Genomic DNA, 19,758 nt, shown 5'->3' on the forward strand with positions numbered 1-19,758 from the left:
TTCTTAAATGTCTACTCCAGTTATCTTTTTCTTTCTTTCTTTTTAAGGATGGAGACTAGGTGACTTGTCTTTTTTTCCTCTGACTTCTTTTAAGGACTTTAATATTTATTTGGTGTTATACTTTATTTTTTTTTAAGTTTCTGGGTTTGAGTTTCTTTTTACTTTTCTTGCTTCATAAATGTAGATATTCCTATATTGGATTCATGTCATTAATTTTAACACTGGTATTTTTCATTTCTAAATATTCTATGAAGTTTTTAAATAAATATGGTCATTTTTTAATAGTCTTTTGCCGATTTCCTTTTAGTACTTCAAACATTTCAACATAGCCATTTTATGTTGGTGTATGATAATTCTAATATCCAAATACAGTTGGGGTCTATTTTTATTATTTCTGTTTTTGCTTATGGTTGTTTGTTCTTTGGGTTTTGGGGATCTATGGTGTGAACTCATATTTGCATGGTCCTTAAAAAAACAGATTTCTAGAGGCTTTTTTCCTCGAAGAAGACTTGCATGTCCTTTTGCTGGGAGGCAGGTCCTACTGACCTGAGACTGCTTTAGCCCCTCCAGGTTCTTCTTTAACAGGAAGTTTAGCTTTTCCTCCTTGCTTCTGGCCTAAGGACATGGTGGCTACATCAAGAGCAACCCTTGTTTTTATTATTTGTAATCATTCAAGTTAATTTTTTTTAAATCTCAAAAATACCCATTAAATTTCACAAAATCTTTATTTTGGCTATCATATTTTATATTTCTATACTTTTTATTTACTTGTAGAGACTAAGATTCTAGAAGGTTAAATCATCAGTTCTTCTGCAGTTAACATCTTAGCCTAAGGAACTGAGAGTATGAACAGGCATCATGCTCTTAATATCTGTTCAGAAGTAGATGGTAATATATTTCTTTTAATTTGTCTTGAGGTGAATAATTTTGGCTCTTCTTGACTTCATGATAGCTACTTTGATGGCCACATTTGGTACTTACACTGCAGAATTGGTAACTTATATTCTTTTTATAAAACTGTAGGAACTAGTCCAGGCTAGTGAGCGATTAAAAAACCAATCCAAAGAGCTGAAAGACGCACACTGTCAGAGGAAACTGGCCATGCAGGAATTCATGGAGATCAATGAGCGGCTAACAGAATTGCACACCCAAAAACAGAAACTTGCTCGCCATGTCCGAGATAAGGAAGAAGAGGTGGACCTGGTGATGCAAAAAGTTGAGAGCTTAAGGCAAGAACTGCGCAGAACAGAAAGAGCCAAAAAAGAGGTTAGTAGTCAGGCAAATTTTGTAGTGTCCATGGGATAGTGATTAAAGCTGCTTTTTCAGACTAGTGCAATAATATATATTTCATTCTTTAATTTTTGAAAAAAGTTTTTTTTAGTTCAGTTATGTTATTTAATATGATTTCAACATTTGAGTTATGTTCCTATTACAAGGCAAATTTCCATGGGGAAAAACATTTCATTAGAAAAACAGTTATAACCATGAAATCTGCCTTTTTCATTTTATTTTAAAGCTGGAAGTTCATACAGAAACTGTAGCTGCTGAAGCATCTAAAGACAGGAAACTGCGTGAACAAAGTGAGCACTATTCTAAGCAACTGGAAAATGAATTGGAGGGACTGAAGGTATCATTTGATTTCATTTTTTTTCAAGTTTAGAATTTTAATTTTCCTCTCTTTAATAGTGGTGCTAGTTTATGTATTCTCTTTGGGGTAGAATAAAAAAAGTACCTATCCTTCAAATCTAGTATTCTTAATTCTCATTCTCATGAAGTCAAACTCCTAATCATGCTGGACAGAAAGGGAAGGTTATGTTCAGTGGGGAGGAAACATGGATCAAGAAAGAGTTCAAGTATTTATGAAGGGCTGCACACCTGGATAAGATGTATTGGTAATCTGCATGGGAGGCATGCTTAGATATCCAGACCTTCTGCCTTGTAGATGATTTAGGAGAGTCTCAGAGGTAGCTTTGCAGATATGAGATGATAAGGACATGGGCTAACACATCAGCAGAAATGCTTAGCAAGGGAAATCCGTGTGCCAGCTCTAGAGTTGGACTACCTGGTTTTAACTCCTAAACTCAGCAGTTACTAGCTATGTAATGCTGAACAAAACAGTTTACATCTTTGTACCTTAATCTTCTCATCTGTAAAACCTTATCTCATTAGTTTATGTAAAGTGAACATACATATGTATGTAAGCTGACACACTGTAAGTGCTTAATGACTATTGGCTATAATAACAATATAATTTATTATTAGAGTAATAATTATACTCTGGGTATGATGTCTGCCTTTTCTTCCCTCTAATCTTTGCATATCTCATTTCCTCTGTACCGACTGCCAGCCCCCACCTCCTCCCAACTCTTTGCGTAACTATATGCCTTAGTCTGGTGTCTTATTCATCCAGCAAATACAGTAATCAAGTTGAATGTCATCTCAGGAAGACTGAACATTCCTTATTCTTTGCTGCTATAGATTTTTGTTAATAACTTCAGCATAGCTCTTAATTGTAATTATTTCTTTGCAAAAGTTCTCTCCACCTAAACTGTGACCTAGCTTAGTGAAAACACAGACCATATTACCAACCTGGCATAGGACCAGATATTTAATATTTGTTGAATAAATGTGTTAAATCAATGACTGAATTATATGGTAGGTTTGGTTAGAACTTGCTTTTGCTGTATTGAATATCAGCAATTGTGAATAAGGTTTTTCTGCTGTAAATATAAACATAAACTATAGATTTTATCTCTTTTGTTTTGGGGATTGGTTTGTTTTTTGATTCATCATGCTTGCACACTCTGTTATCTTTCCAAAATAGAGGTGTTGCTTCTATGTATGCCTAAACTTCTAGAGCAGTATTAGAGTATAGAAGTCATTATGTTACCATCTCAAATAATTTCCCGGAGTAATGGATAAGAATTATAAAGTATAAACTGAAAGAAATCTTAAGAGATGATTTGCATTTGAGGAAATTTAGACACAGAAAACTATGTACTTATAAGTGACAGAGTGCAATTTAAATCCAGCTTTTCTCTCAGTACCATTTTTTATCCAGTAGTTTGTTTTGTTTGTTTTGTTTTCCTGTAGTAAATACTGTTGTAGTAAAAACTTTAATCACTTAAGTATTTACTTACTGATCAAACACTCATAATATCTTGTATCATTCGTAAGTTTGGGATAATAGTGGAACTACCGAATAAATAAGTTAATGCATTTAGAATGCTTCACCCAGGGCCTGGCACAAAGTAAAGGCTCAATCAGTGTTAACTGTGATAATTATCATACTGTCATTTCTATAGGATATCTTCTAAAAGTGGAATTTCTTGGTTTAAAGATATGTTCATTATTGAAACCTGTTTTGACCATTCTAAAAGGTTGTAGGAATCTTCATTCCGTTAAGAATATTTTCAATAGAATTGAAGGTAGAAATAGTTAGAAAATTAAATACCCTACTTTAATAATGGATAGAACATATATAGACAGAAAACGAATAAGGATATAGAAGTCGTGAACAAGACTGTAACCAACTGGACCTAAGGACATGTAGAACCCTCACCCAACAAGAGCAGAATACACATTCTTTTCAAGTGCACATATGACATTCTCCAAGATAGACCAGATGTTAGGCCATACAACAACTCTCAATAAGTGTAAAAAGATTGAAGTCATACAAACTATCTTCTCCAGCAAAATGGAATGAACTTAGTAATCAATAAATAACATAAGGAAAACTGGAATGTTTAAAAATATGTGGAAACTAAACAAGGCACTTTAATGACCAGTGAGCCAAAGAAGAAATCACAAGGGAAATTAGAAAAATGCCTAGAGATGAAGCAAATGAAAACACCACATGTGATTCTATGGAGGCACTGCTCAGAGGGATATTTATAGCTATAAAAGTTAATACTAGTTAATTAAAAAAAGAAAGATCTCAAATCAGTAACATAACTTTTATATCTTATGGAACTAGGAAAAGAAGAGCAAAGGAAATTCGAATAGCAAAAGGAAGGAAATAATGAAGATTAGAACAGGGTTAAATAAAATGAGATTAGATAATTATAAGAACAATGAATGAAATCAAAAGTTGATTCTTTGAAATATCAACAAAATTGACAAAGCTTTAGCTAGACTGATAGAGAGCAAAAGAGGGAACAAATAACTAACATGAGAAATGATATCACTATCATCAGGAAGCAAAATGATTATAAGAGAATACCATGAACAAGTCTGTGTCTACAAAACAGATAACCTAGATGAAATGGACAAATTCTGGAAACACACAAATCACCGAGACTGACTCAGGACAAAATAGAAAATCTCAACAGACCTAATAGTAAGAGAAGAGTTAAAATCAGTAAGAAACCTCCTGACAAAGAAAAGTCCCAGATCAGATGGCTTTACTCATGAATTGAACCAAACATTTAAAGAATTAACACCAATCCCCCTTGAACTCTTAAAATGAGTACAAGAGTAGGGAATACTTCCTAAGTCATTCTATAAGGTCAGCATTGCCCTACTATCAAAGCCATGTTAAATCCATCACAAGAAAAAAAATTATAGAGCAATATTCCTAATGAATATAGATGCATAAATCCTCAGCAGAACACTACCAAACTAAATCCAAAACCATATTAAAGAGATTATACACCATGATAAAGTGGGTTTTATCCCGTGAATATAAAGGTGGTTCAATATAAGAAAATAAGTCAACGTAATACATGCATTAACAAAACCTAAAGGGAAAAAAAAACACATGATCTTAATTGATGCATGTAAGTCATTTCACAAAACCCAACATCCTGTCATGATGAAAACTCTCAGAAAGCTAGGACTAAAAGGGAACATACTCTACCTATAGCTAAACATACTAATGGTGAATGACTGAAAACTTTCTAAGTTTAGGAATGAGACAAAGATGACCATTTTAACCACTGCTATTTAACATTATACTGGAGGTTCTAGCCAGAGGAATTAAACAAGAAAAATAAATAAAAAACATCCAAATTGGAAAGGAAAAATCTATTCACAGGTCACATGGCCCAATATATAAAGAACCCCCAAGAATATTACAGTTCATGCCTGGCATATAAGAAGCCTAGCATTCACCACTTCTCTCTAAGAAAAGTAAAAAGATGAATAAATTGAAAAATCAACAGCTATTCTTAGATATATAAGAAATGTTACATCATAGGGACAAACCACTACCCCCAGATTTGGAGGCACCAATAGGCAAATACTGAGAATCACAACTTACCAGAGCAGAGAGAATCACAACTTACAAGAAGCCATACCAGAATTAGTACCAGTCTTTGGGAAACCTGAACTGTAATGGGAAAATTGCTGGAGGCTCAGTGTGGACAAAACTCCCGAGGAACTTAAGTCATCAGGTGGCCTCCCACACTTCTGTGAGTTTTACCTCTGGGAGCTCTACCAGTTTCTCCCACTGAATGTCAGAAAAATCCCCTTGTGCTAACAGGAGGGGGAGCTGTTTTGAAATATGCTAGAGCATTCTTTTCTTAACAAAGTCTGCCCTCAGGAGAAACTCTTCAGCCAGAGTTTTACTTGCTGGAGTTTTATTAGAGCCTGACAGACTTGAGTAAAAGGAATCACCCTACCCCAGCCTACTATAACCATCTGTCCAAACCAGGAGGGTTAAAGCTAACAAGATTGTCAGAAGTTTACAGTCCAGAGGCACAGGGTCAGAGGTATAGAGGTATATAGTCCAGAGGTGTAGTCTTAGGACTATAGAACATGTCCTGTCCGCCCATAACTTACCATCATAACACTAAAAGTCCTAAAAACAGTTCCTTTTGCCTAGGAAATCATGTCCACCTGTTAACAAAAAATTGTAAGACATTCTGAAAGGCAAAAACAGAGTTGGAAGAGATAGAGCAAGCATCAGAACCAGACTCAGATATGGCAGGGATGTTGAAATTATCAGATTAGGAATTTAAAACAACTGTGATTGATATGCTAAGGACTCTAGTAAATAAAATGGATAGCATGGAAGAATAAATGGGCTTTGTAAGCAGAGAGAGATGGAAATTCTAAGATAATCAAAAAAATTTAATATATGAAAAATACTGTAACAGAAATAAAGAATGTATGGGCTAATTAGTACACTGGACACAGTTGAGGACAGAATCTCTGAGCTTGAGGATATCTAAATAGAAACTGCCAAAACTAAAAATCAAGTAAAAAAAAGTCTAAATAAATAAATAAATAAAGCAGAATAGAATATCCAAGTACTGAGGAACAAGTACAAAAGTTGTAAGATATATATAATGGAAATACCAGAAGGAGAAGAAAGAGAAAGGAACAGAAATATTGAAAACAATAATACCTTAGAATTACCCCCAAATTAGTATCAGACAGCAAACTACAGATCCAAGAATCTTAGAGAACACCAAGCAGGATGAATGCCCAAAAGGTTATACCTAGACATACTATTTTCAAACTACAGAAAGTCAAAGATAATGAAAAGTCTTGAAAGAAGCCAGAGAGAAAAACACTTGTAGAGGATATAAGATAAGAATGTAATTTCTCCTCAAAACCTATGCAACAAGATGACAGTGGAGTGAAATATTTAAAGTGTCGAGAGAAAAAACACCAACATAAAATTTTGTAATTATCCTTTAAAACTGAAGGAGAAATGAAAACTTCCTAAACAAAAATTGAGGGAATCTTTTGACAGTAAACCTACCATGCAAGAAATGTTAAAAGAAATGCTCTAGAGAGAAGGAAAAAGATACAGTTCAGAAACTTGGATCTACATAAGGAAAGAAAGAGCATCATGGAAAGAAAAAGTGAAGGTAAGGTCAATAAAAACTTTTATTTTTCCTTAATCTAATAGTCTGTTCAAAATAATAGCAATGTATTCAAGTATGTATATGATATACATACACATATACATATGCTCGCTTGCTTATATAGAACTGAAATTAAAGACAGCAGTTACACAAGTGATGGAAGGGAGATACTAGGATTATTTCATTTTAAGGTAGTTTCAATGTATGAAGTTGTAGAGCATTATTTGAAAGTGGACTTGGATTGGTGGCAAACGGATATTGCAAACAATAGGACAATTACAAAAAAAAAGTATAACTCATAAACTCAGCAGAGAGAAAATAGAATCATATAAAATACTTAATTGAAACCAGGAAAGACAGAAAAGAAGTGGAAGACAAAAATAGGAACAAAGAACAGGGCAACAAAGAGAGAACAGTAATTATAGAAGATATTAATCCAAAAATACCAACAACAATTAATGGTTTAAGTACACCAATTACTAAACAGTTTGTGCCAGATTACATCAAAAAACAATATCCAACTATTTGTTGCCCAAAAACCCAGTGTAAATATAGAGGCACATATAGATTAAAAGTAAATGGATGAAGAAAGATACATCATGCTAACACTAATCAGAGGAAAGTGGAATATATTAATTTCAGACTAGAATTCAGAGTAAGGAAAATTTTTAGGAGTAAAGAAGGGCATTGCATAATGATAAGAGTCAGTTCTCTTAAGAAGCCATAACATTACTTAATGTGCACATATTGTAATTTCTTTCAAAAATAGATGATCTCTTTTTTTCTTAATTATCCCAGCTAGAAGCTCATCAACTTTGTTGATCTTTTCAAAGAATAAGCATGATCTCATTCATTTTTTTCTATTGGTTTCCTGCTTTCGATTTATTGATTTATGCTCTAATTTAATTACTTAATGTGCAGCATCAAAGTGCATGAGGAAAAAAATGAATAGAACTGCAAGGAAAAATAGATATATCTGCTGTTGGATGAGAAAGTTCAACCCATTCTGAAGCTCACATTGGAAGATTCATCAGGATAGACCACATTCTTGGCCATAAAACAAACCTTAACAAATTCTTAACAAGTTTAAAAGAATAGAAAACATACATGGCTCTCACACCACAGTGGAATTAGGCTAGCTGTTAGTAACAGATAGCTGGAAAAATGCCAAAATACTTGGAAATTAAGCAACACACTTGTAAATAACACATGGATCAAAGAAAATATCTTGAGTAATTTTAAAACATTCTAAACTAAATGAAAATAATACAACTTAACAAAATGTATGGGATACAGTAAAAACAGTGCTTACAGGAAAATTTATAGCATTGAATGCATATAGTAGAAAAGAAGAAAGGTCTAAAATTAATCATCTTAGCTTCTACCTTAGAAGTAAACAGAAGAAATGAAATAATAAAAATTAGAGCAGAAATCAATAAATTGAAAGCAAGAAACCAATAGGAAAAAATGAATGAAATCATGCTTATTCTTTGAAAAGATCAGTAAAGTTGATGAGCTTTTAGCTGGGCTAATTAAGAAAAAAAAGAGATCCTTCATCTATTTTTGAGAGAAATTACATTAGCAATCCTCCTGGCATTAAACTATTCTTAACATTCTAGAAATCAGTTGCCTGTAGAATTTCAATACAGCAATGGATTATAGTCATTAACACCTTATTAACAATTTTTATTAAATTTATATTGAAATGAGTGTGGTTTTATGATTTGTATGCTGGTTTGGTCAGTCTTTGTTTCAGGGTTATGTTATTTTTTATATAAAGGGAGGCTTTCTTTATTTTCTCTGCTCATAGAAATAAACTCTTGAAATATGAAAGAATTCTCCTATAATACATTCTTTATTATATAGTAGCTTGTCAGTGCTTTATTTTAGTGTTGATTTGTTTGGAGACAGTTTGTTCTATCTGAATTTTTCCACTAAAAATGTCTTTCCAACATTTTCAAATTTACAGAGTTGAATTTATAAATTTAATTACTTACCCAGGCATTTGAGAAGGGAAATTACCTGTAGATAATAGCTTATATCATTTCATATACTTTTAATTTCCTTGACACTGTAGTTCCTCCTTAAAATGTTCTCTTTTCTGTAGTAAATCTTTTTGCAAAGAATATGCTTAATCTGTGTTTTATATGCTTTTCTTCCTGCTAGATTTTTCACTCTTTTATTATAAAATAAAAAGCAGAAAAAAAAGAAGACACTATTAATATCAGAAATGAAAGAGGAACATCACTACACATCCCATGTACATTAAGGATAATAAATACTATGAGCAGCTGAATGCCCACAAGTTTGATAACCTAGAAATGGACCGATTCCTTGAAAGACACAAGCTGCCAAAACCCACAGCAGAAGAAATAAATAATCTGAAAAGGCTTCTATTTGAGAAATTAAACCAATAATTAATAACCTTCCAGAACAATAAGCAACAGAGCCAGATGTGTTTGCTGATGAATTCTACCAAACATTTAAAGAAGAAATCATTGCAATTCTCTACAATCTCTTTCAGCAGATAGATGCAGAAGGAATACTTCCTAACTCATTCTATGACATGCATCAAACTAATTCTGAAACCAAACAAAGACATTACAAGATAAGAAAGCTACAGACCAACATGTCTCATAGACATAGATTCCAAAACCCTCAACAAATATTGAAAATATTCAAACTGAATCAACAACATATATTAAGAATTTTGCACCAGGACCAAGTGGTATTTTTATCCATTATGCAAGGTTGGCTCAGCATTTGAAAATCAATTAATTTCATGCATTACATCAACAAACCAAAAAAATAAAAGCCAGACAATAATACCCATAGATATAGAAAAGCATCTGACAGAATCCAACACCCATTTATGATTTAAAAAAAAAAAGCTCGATAAATCGGTAATAGCAGGAAACTTCTTCAAACCAATAAAGAATATATCTACCAAAACACCTATGACTAATATCATACTTATTGGGGAGAAATTTGACACCCACTAAAATCAGGAGCAAAGCATTTCTTATCACTACCTCTCAACATTGTGCTGCATGTAGTAGCTAATGCAGTAAGATAAGAAAATGAAATAAAAGGTATACAGACTGGGAAGGAAGAAACTGTCTTCGTCTACAAATGACATCATTTATATAGAGAATTAAAAAGTTGACAGAAGAATTCTATCAACTTTTGAGATTTAAAACGCAATATTTTTTTTTTTTTTGAGAGGGCATCTCTCATATTTATTGATCAAATGGTAACAACAATAAAATCCAGTATAGGGGGGTCAATGCTCAATGCACAATCATTAATCCATCTCAAGCCTAATTCTCGTCAGTTTCCAATCTTTTGAAGCATAACAAACAAGTTCTTACATGGTGAACGAATTCTTGCACAGTGAATAAGTTCTTACATGGTGAACAGTACAAGGGCATTCATCACAGAAACTTTTGGTTTTGATCATGCATTATGACCTATAAACGATCAGGTCAAATATGAATATTCGTTTGATTTTTGTACTTGATTTATATGTTGATCCCACATTTCGCCTATTATTATTATTTTTTTTATTTTTAATAAAATGCTGAAGTGGTAGATAGATGCAAGATAAAGGTAGAAAACATAGTTTAGTGCTGTAAGAGGGCAAATGTAGATGATCAGATGATCAGGTGTGTGCCTATGGACCAAGTATTAATCCAGGCTAGACAAGGGCAGCAAGACATCCACGGATGCAGAAGATTTCTCTCAAAGCAGGGGGGTGAGGTTCTGAGCCTCACCTCTGTTGATCCCCAAATTCTCACCTGATGGCCCCCCTGCGACTGTGCCTGTCTTAGGTTGTTCCTCCCTTGAGGAATCTTACCCGTCTTTGGCTAACCAGTCATCTTCCGGGGCCATACAGGGAAATGTAAAGTTGGTAAGTGAGAGAGAAGCCATATTGTTTGAAAAGGTTAGCTTTTTACGTCTTTGCAGATTTATGCCCTGTGGCTTCTATGCCCAGCACTTGTCTCGAGGTATCTTTACCACCTGGAGGAATTATGATACTTGGTAAATTCGATATGAGGCACGAATTCTATTTAAGGGTTGTAATTAGGAAGGAAGAAGAAAAGCTATAGATGTAGCATATGGAAGGAAACATGGGAGGATTGATTATTTCTTTGACATATCTTCTTGTAGAGTACCTTAAGTATGTATAGGTTTTAAACTACTAACTAATTTGCACACACATATTAGCATAATAGGAATACGGTGACATAAACAAAGCAAATCTATAATTACCATCCATCTCCAGTGAATCCAAGAAAACCATTTAGGCACCCTAGGCATTTGTGAAAATTTATCTATGATATGATGGATATTGTCCAACTGTACTTGAACCATCAGACAAATTAAAGCAGCCCATTTCTGGGATCTGTTCACATCCCATATGTTCTTTTAACCATAGATAGTCTATAGTCATGAGATTTTGGAGTGCTACAACTTGCACCCCTCCCAACTCCTGGTTGAGTTCCAACAGTACAGATCCGGTCAAATTCGTTGTCTCACTGTATGCACATGCCAGCCTAGACATCTCCCTCCTCATTCCTATGGCAAGTCCAGGAGACGGTGGGCTGGATGCAGCCACAACCGCAGCATCGTCCGGATCCCTGTGGAGGCTTTTTGATGATCATCCCCCGGCACAAGTCCCCCAGAGAGTGCTGATGCCGGAAGCTCCTCCTCATATCGTATCTTAGTTCATTTTCTGGGTATCCAAGCTAGGCCTTGATCTTCTGCATAGAAACAAACAGACCCTTTGCCCACACTTTGACATGCCCTCTTTACCACTGTGCAGAACTCATTGGAGGTCAGCACACAATAACTGCTTTTTTTTTTTTTTTTTTTTTAAGAGAAAGGAATATTATCAGAAAAGAGAACCTCCATAGCTGATCATCTGACACCCTTTAAGTGATCAACATTAAGGATATTTAAAGCATGCGTTGATCTTTGATTTACCAATAGTTTTATCCTGTTAAGGAGTAATCCCCCTTTTCTTTCTTTCTTTCTTTTTTTTTAATTTTTAATCTACACTTACATGAAGAATACTATGTTTACTATGCTCTCCCCTATATCAGGTCCCCCCTAACAACCACATTACGGTTACTGTCCATCAGCTTAGCAAAATGTAAAACGCAATATTTTTAACATTACCATCCATAACAATGAAATACTTAGGTATAAATATAACAAAATACGTACAAGGTCTACATAGGGGAACAGCAAACTCTAAGAAATCAAAGAACTAAATAAATGGAGAGATATTCCCTGTTCATGGGTAGGAAGTCCCAACATTGTCAAGATGTCAATTCTTCCTATCTTGTTCTACAGATTTAATGCAATCCCAGTCAAAATCCCAGCAGGTTCTTTTGTGGATATCAACAAACTAAACATAAAATTACAGGAAGAGGCAAAAAACCCAGAATAGCCAATACAATATTGAAGGAAAAGAACAGTTGGAAGACTGACAATACCTGACTTCAAGACCTACTACAAAGCTGCAGTAATCACTCAAGACAGCGTATATTGGCAAAAACATATACAGTTAAATGATCTTGACAAGGGTCAAAGGCAATGCAATGAAGCAAAAATTATCTTTTTTAGCAACTGGTGCTGAAACAACTAGACTTCTATAAACGAACAAAGAATCTAGACATAGACCTTACATCCTTCACAAAAATTAACTCAAAGTAGGTCACAGACCTAAATGTAAAGCTGTAACACTCCTAGAAGATAACACAGGAGAAATCCTAGATAACTTTTGGTATGGTGATGACTTTTTACATATAGCACCAAAGGCACAACCCATGAAACAAAAATTGATATGCTAGACTTTATTGAAATAAAAAATTTCTGCTTTGCAAAAGACATTGCCGAGAGAATGAAAAGGCGAGGCACCAACTGTGAGAAAATACAGACATATCTGATAAAAGACTATTACCCAGAATATACAAAGAACTCTTAAAACTCAGTAATAACAAACAGCCCCAGGGTTGCAAAATCAACATACAGTATTTAGTTGTGTTCCTGTATGCCAACAAGGAACAATTTGCAAAGAAAATTTAAAGAGTGGTTCCAGTTACAATAACAGCAAAATAAAGAACAAAATGTCTTGGAATAAATTTAACCAAAAACGTTAACAACTTGTGCCCTGAAAATTACAACATTGCTGAAAGCAATTAAAGGAGACTGAAATAAATGGAAAGATATCCCTAGTTTATGGGATAGGAAGACTTTTAATAGTTTAGATGACATGTTACTCAAAATGATAGGTTCAGTGCAATCCCTGTTAAAATTCCAACAGCCTTTTTGTACAGAAGTGGAAAATACCGTTCTCAAATTCATATGGAATTGCTGTGGCCCAAAATAGCCAAACAATATTGAAAAAGTAGGACAAAGTTGGAGAATTTATTCTTCTGAATTTCAAAACTTAGTATGAAGTCACAGTAGTAAAAAGAGTGTGGTACTGGCATAAGAATGGAAATGTAGACCACTGTGGTAGAAGTAAGAGTCAAGAAATGAAGTCATGTGTCTTTGGCCAAAAGGTTTTTTACATAGGTACTAAATCCATTCAGTGAGGAAAGAATAGTCCCTTCAACTCATGTGCAAGGACAACTGGATTTCTATGTGCAAATGAGTGGACTCCAACTCGTACCATTAAAAAAAAAAGCTCAAAATGTATCAACAACCTAAATATAAAAGCTACAACCGTAAAACTCTTGGAAGAAAAACTGTAGGGTATACCATCATGACCTTATCTTAGGTTTAGCAATTAATTCTTAGATATGATACTGAAAGCATAAGCAAAAAGAAAAAATTGATAAATTTGACCTCATCAAAATAAAAACTTGTGTGCATTGCATCAAAGGACATTTTTAAGAAAGTGTAAACTAAAGAATGGAAGAAATTATTTGCAGAACAAATAATTTTTGTGCGGAAGTGGAAAAAAGGTTTTGATATCTGGAATATATAAGTAACTCCTATAACTCAATAATGTAAAAACAAACTACCCAGTCAAAAATGGACAAATAACTTGAATAGGCATTTCTCCAAAGAAGATAAATTAATAGCCAATAAATCCCCCTCATGAAAAAGTATTCAACATCATTAATCATTAATGAAATTAAGTTAAAACCACAAGATACCACTCTATACCTACTGGGATGACAAAAATTTTTTAAAGGAAAGAGTTTGCAAGAATGTGGAAGTTGTTTGATGATAAGAAGGTAAACATAACGTTATCATATGACCCAGCAATTCACCTCCCAGGTATATACCCAAAAGAATTGTAAACAGGAACTCAAATAGATACTTGTACACCAGTATTGACTGAAATAGTATTACAATAACTAAAAAGTAGCAACAACCCAAGGGTTCATCAACAGATGGAGAAATAAAATGTGGCATGTACATACAATGGAGTACATAAAAAGATGAAATTGTGATACATACTCCAACAAATGTGTGATTCTACTTACATGAAATATCTGAAATAGGCAAATTCATTGCGATAGAAAGTAAAATGGTGGTTAGAGCTTGGCAGGAAGGGGGAAATGGGGAGTTATTCCTTAATGGTTACAGAATTTCTCTTTGGGATGATGAAAAAGTTTTGAAAATATGTAGTGACAATGTTTGTACAACATTGTGATATAACTAATACCACTGAATTGTACACTTAAAATGGTAAAATGGCAAAATTTGTTATATATATATATATACATATATGTATATATGTATATATATATATATATACAACCACTTTTAAAAATAATTGACAATATACCAAAAACTATTGAATTGTACACTTTAAATCGTGAATAGTATGGTACATGAACTGTATCTCGATAAGGCTACTTTAAAAAAATACTTCTCAATTTCTGTGATTATATGCCATAGGAACTTTTTTTTTACCTTGTATCGTTTTAGTTTACCCTGTATTGTATTAGTCTGCTAGGCCTACTTTTACAGATTACCATAAACTGGGTAGCTTATAAAACAGGAATTATGGCAGCAAGAAGTCCAAAGTCAAAGTGTTGGCAGGATTCAATACTTGAATTTTGGAGGGACATAGTTCAATTAAAACATAAATTTTCATTTAACAGTGTGACATAAGGATTTACACATTATAAATTGTCACAAACATTATAATATTAATGATTATAGAAGGATATCTGCTTATCCAGGTTCCTATTAAATATTTATTTTTTGCTTCTATAATGTAATTACTCTGAATACTTTTATACACTGCTTTTTTGGTGCTATTTTCTTAGCACAGATATCTAGAAAGAAAATTGTCAGATCATTTTAAAGTACTTGATACATACCACAAATCTTTGCAAGTATGAGAAGCATTTCTTGCTTTTTTAGTAAACTTTTTTTAATCATATTTTCTCTTTGTGAATTATCTAAGTCATTTGCCCATTCAATTTTGTAGCCTTAATGTTTTTCTTATCAATTCAGATAAACTCTTTGTGTAGTAAAAATTGTACTTTTTAAAATATTTTCTGTACTTATTTCACCAGTTTATCATTTGCTCTTTAATTTTAGTTTTGTTTATCTTTCAAATTGTAGATTTGTTTTTATTTTCCTTGACATTTCTTCTACTGCTTCAAAGCATGGCTTGTCCTTTTTTCAGAGTTTGCCAACTATATAATTCTGCATTTTCCTGTATATTTCTATTGGGTTTAAAAATATTTCACTATAATTCATTTAGGATTTGTTTTGCTAAATATACGTATGTATGAGAATCACTTTGTTCTTTTATTGCTAGCTGCTGGTTCCAATTTCATTAAGTAGTCATTGCCTTCCTCAGTGATGGACGGTATCTTCATGTGCTGAATTAAACTACTTTGGAGTGGAGGTTGTATTACTCAGTACTTTATCAAAGATTTGTCATATATTTAATATCTGAAAACAATATTTTCCTCTTCCCCTATTTACTCTTCTTCCTTTTTCCCAGTCTCCTTTGGTATTTTTACCAATCTGTTTTTGCCTATATAGTAGAAACATTTATCTCCATCCTCCACCCCTGCACTACCTCCCACATTTAAAAAAAGGTTTTCTACTAAATTTGCAAGGAATGTAATTTGAGAAATATTGAATACATGTACATTTAATCTTTCTTGTCAAGTATTTGGTATTTTTCTACATTGTTTCATCTTCTTTTATATGTTTCGAAAAGACTTGTAGTTTTTCATATAATTCAAATTATCCGGTATGTTTTTCCTCATTTGTGTGTATTCATTTCTGGTGATTTTTGTTTGAATGTTTTTGCTATTAACAATGAAATTTACTGTGTTTTCTTATTGCTTATTCTACTATCTGCAAGTATTAGATTTGTGTTTATATGCAGTTTTACTCAACTTTGTCAATTCTAAAACTTTTCAATTGATTCATTTGTATTTTCTGGGTAAACAGTTATAGTAAATGGAAATTATAATGATTTTATCATTTTTCTTTACAACTTCCATTTCTTTTAACTATTTCATATATTACTTGGTCAGACAGACTATCTAAATCTAATAAGAGACAGAATGGGAGGTACCCTTTTTGCTGTTATTATTCCTGAATGTATGTATGTACTTCCAGTGTTTCAACAGGAAGTATTATTTTGTCTGACAGTTTAGAAATGGACACTTTTTCAGCTAAGAGAATTTCTATACTCCTGTTTTGCTTTCTGTTATTATGGGACTCGGGATAGTGTTGGGACTGTCATCAGATTTTATCAGATACTTTTGGGCAGGAGTGCCTAGTGAGATCATCATATAGATTTATTTTAATTTATTAAAATAATAAAATTTTTCACATTTATTAGTTAAGTTTGTTAATATTACTTTCAGTACCTACAATAAAACCTATTCTTTTGTGGTAGATTGTTCTTTTTTTACGTAAGGTTTAATTTTATTCATCAGCATTTTATCTGTCTGTTTTACATCCTTATCAGTAAGTGACATGAATCTATAATTTTTTGGTGTTATCTTTGTTAGGATTTGATAGGGTAATTTTGCCTTGAAACTTCTAGTACATGCAGATATCCCAACTAACATACTAAACAGAACAGCCAGCCAAAAGTGTTCCTCAGATGAAAAAAATGGAAGTGTAGTATAGGTAAGCAGTTAGTGCTGCATGTTGGGTTAGCCATCATTTTCATGGAGATGTGTAACAGCCAAAAATCCAACTGTGAAGCAGCTTTAGCCGGTTTCAGCAGAGCACTGCTTGCAGGTTGCCTCGGAAACTACTGGACAGTCTGGGTCTTGGATATGGTAGGCATTTCATAAGTAGTCTTTGAATAAATTATTAAATATTACAGTGGATACCCCAGAGACATTTCTCAGGCCCACGTTGATAACTTTGGTTTCTTTTTTTTAATTACATACCTCAAATGTAAAGAAGTCACATAGTTTGCGTTTGACTTTAAATCAATTCTACTGTTACCAATGTTTCTGCTCTTAATAATGGCTTCAAAAAAGGACACAGTGTCCTCCAGAGCTTGAGTCTTTGTTGTCACTAAACATAAGCCCTAGATTGTTTGTGCTTTAAAAGTTCTATTATCGATCTCCTGGGAAAATAGATAGCATATAACAAAGTAATTGACAGCTTTCAAAGTTCAGGAAAGCTTACAGTTATAATCTCTGTATGCTTCTGTTTCCCTTTAGCCAGTACCTGGAAGACCCTTTGGACTTGACATGTTCCTTTCTCCCTTATTACTGAGAGTATATTTCATCCTTATTTCTTAAAACATGGCTTTTAACCAAATTTCTCCTCTTTAAGGCCTTACCTAAATACAAAAGAGACCTGTCATTTTTTTTCTAGAGTAGATATGAAGATGTTAAACTAGACCTTTGCTCTTTCTCTCTAGACCATACAGAATTCCCCTTTTCTTTTCATATAGTTTAGCTCTACCATCCTCTCCCCAATTTAATCTTTTAAAGATATAAATGCATTTATAGCCTTTATTAGTTCCACATCAGAAACAGGATGCAGTTTGATTCAACAAAATGTGTATATATTAGGAATGTAAATGTGAAATAAATAATTATGTAAACACCAGCAGAAATTACAGATAAATGTATAATCTTGAGTTGAAGACTATAAAAAACAACAATAAGAGAATATACACTGAGAAAAATATTCTCAACATATGGCAGACAAAAGCTTCACAGTCTTAATAAGAAAGTATTATTTTTATGTGATAATATACAAAAATAAAATTCAGTTATATGGACAGTCTTTTATATTTTAGAAAGAAGTTATTACTTAATATTTTATTATTCTTACAGATTAACCAATTTTCTGTTATTACTTCCATAGCAAAAACAAATAAGTTACTCACCAGGGGTATGTAGCATAGAACATCAGCAAGAGATAACCAAGCTAAAGACCGATTTGGAAAAGAAGAGTATCTTTTATGAAGAAGAATTGTCTAAAAGAGAAGGTATACATGCAAATGAAATTAAAAATCTGAAGAAAGAACTGCATGATTCAGAAGGCCAGCAACTTGCTCTCAACAAAGAAATTATGATTTTGAAGGACAAATTGGAAAAAAACAGGAGAGAGAGGTAAGAATTAAGCTATTTACTCCTCTAATGAATATTTACCAAGTGCCTCCTGTGCTAGGGATGGGAGATACAGATCAATAAACATATCCAAGTCCTTAGGGAGACCAAAGTCAAGACTAGTAAATAGAAAGTTACAATACAGCAGGATAGAAAACACATGAATTAGTACATGTATGAGGAAAAGTGTAGGAGCACCTGTAACTTTGATAGAACAAAAGGTAACTTTGGTGTGTCTGGGTTTTTTGGACACAACTATTTCTGAATTAACAATGAAGAAATAAGAAATATACAGCTGTCAAAGAGTGTCCATGTGGACATAGCAGAATGCACCAAGATCTAGAGGAAAGGGGGAGCATGGCACATTCAGAAAATGAAACTTTTATGGTGGAAGCATAAAAAGGAAGCTGAGAGACTGAGAACCAAGCTGCAAAGGAAAATAGAGGCAAGATCGCAGAGTGTGAGGGACTTGGACTTCATGTTAAGGCCATTGAAGGGAAGTGAAATTGTTTCTGGAAGATCACTTTTGCTGCTGTGTGGAGAGTGGGTTGCAGACTACAGATGGGAATCCAGCTGTGAGAGCAACTGTGGTGGGTGGGCCTTATGTAGTGATAGCAGAGATGGATGGGTTGAGGATTTGAGAGTTCTACTGGGAAGTCCAAGCATGGAGAACATAGTGATCAGAAATGGGGAGCAGAAGAAATTACCAGTGGTACTCAGGTTTCTAGATTTTAGGCAACTGAATATATATATGTTATTGTCATTCTCAACTTACACTGGAGGCATAAGTATGTCAAATTTGATACGTTCATTCAACAAAAATGTTTAAAATCTGTGTACAAAGCACTGTGTAGGCCCTGGGAACATGACAGTGAACCGACAGCAAATCTGTGTCCTTACAGAGCATCCCTTTGGTTAGGGTGAAAGACTATACCAAAATGAGTAAAACATAGAATATATTAGCCAATGGTAAGTGCCAAAACAAAAAATAAGGCAGAGGATGGGGCTATGAAGCATTAGGAGTGAGGATTGAATTACATACATAGTATGGCCAGGAAAAGCTATACCGAGAAGGTGACTTCTCAGTGAAGATGTAAAGTGGGCACTTCTCTGTTCAGAGGTATGAGAAGAACATTGTACACAGAAAACAAGTTTGTTAAAAAATAATGAGAAGGCAAAACTATGAAAACGTAAGAGGTTTATGGTTGCCAGGAATTGGGAGAGGGAGGGAGGAACAGGCAGAGCACAGAGGATTTTTAGGGCAGTGAAAATATTCTGTATGCTGCTATCATCATGGAAGGACTGACAGTTGAAGAGTTAACAGAGACAGCTAGAAAGAAGTCAGAGATGTAGGCTGAAAA

The 19,758-nt window shown here is 33.6% G+C and overlaps 1 protein-coding gene and 1 long non-coding RNA gene across 15 annotated transcripts in view; both read left to right on the top strand.

Moving 5' to 3' along the window:
- Nucleotides 1–19,758, top strand: part of CDC42BPA (CDC42 binding protein kinase alpha) — a 288,893-nt gene that overhangs the window by 185,586 nt on the left and 83,549 nt on the right. For 11 of the 14 annotated variants that reach the window (XM_073216736.1, XM_073216729.1, XM_037013633.2 and 8 more), the window contains exons 13-15: nt 1,024–1,266; nt 1,517–1,627; nt 18,153–18,400. In XM_073216736.1, coding sequence (XP_073072837.1) covers nt 1,024–1,266; nt 1,517–1,627; nt 18,153–18,400 — 602 coding nt within the window. The remainder of the gene's footprint in view (nt 1–1,023; nt 1,267–1,516; nt 1,628–18,152; nt 18,401–19,758) is intronic. The other 3 variants (XM_073216733.1, XM_073216734.1, XM_037013637.2) reach the window with 1 other exon arrangement.
- LOC140844450 (uncharacterized) lies at nt 1,635–9,769 on the top strand. The gene is made up of 2 exons (XR_012122761.1): nt 1,635–6,818; nt 8,982–9,769. It is a non-coding gene; the product is annotated as an uncharacterized lncRNA (long non-coding RNA).

Source organism: Manis javanica, chromosome 11, assembly GCF_040802235.1.
Source record: "Manis javanica isolate MJ-LG chromosome 11, MJ_LKY, whole genome shotgun sequence".
Taxonomy (NCBI): Eukaryota; Metazoa; Chordata; class Mammalia; order Pholidota; family Manidae; genus Manis; species Manis javanica.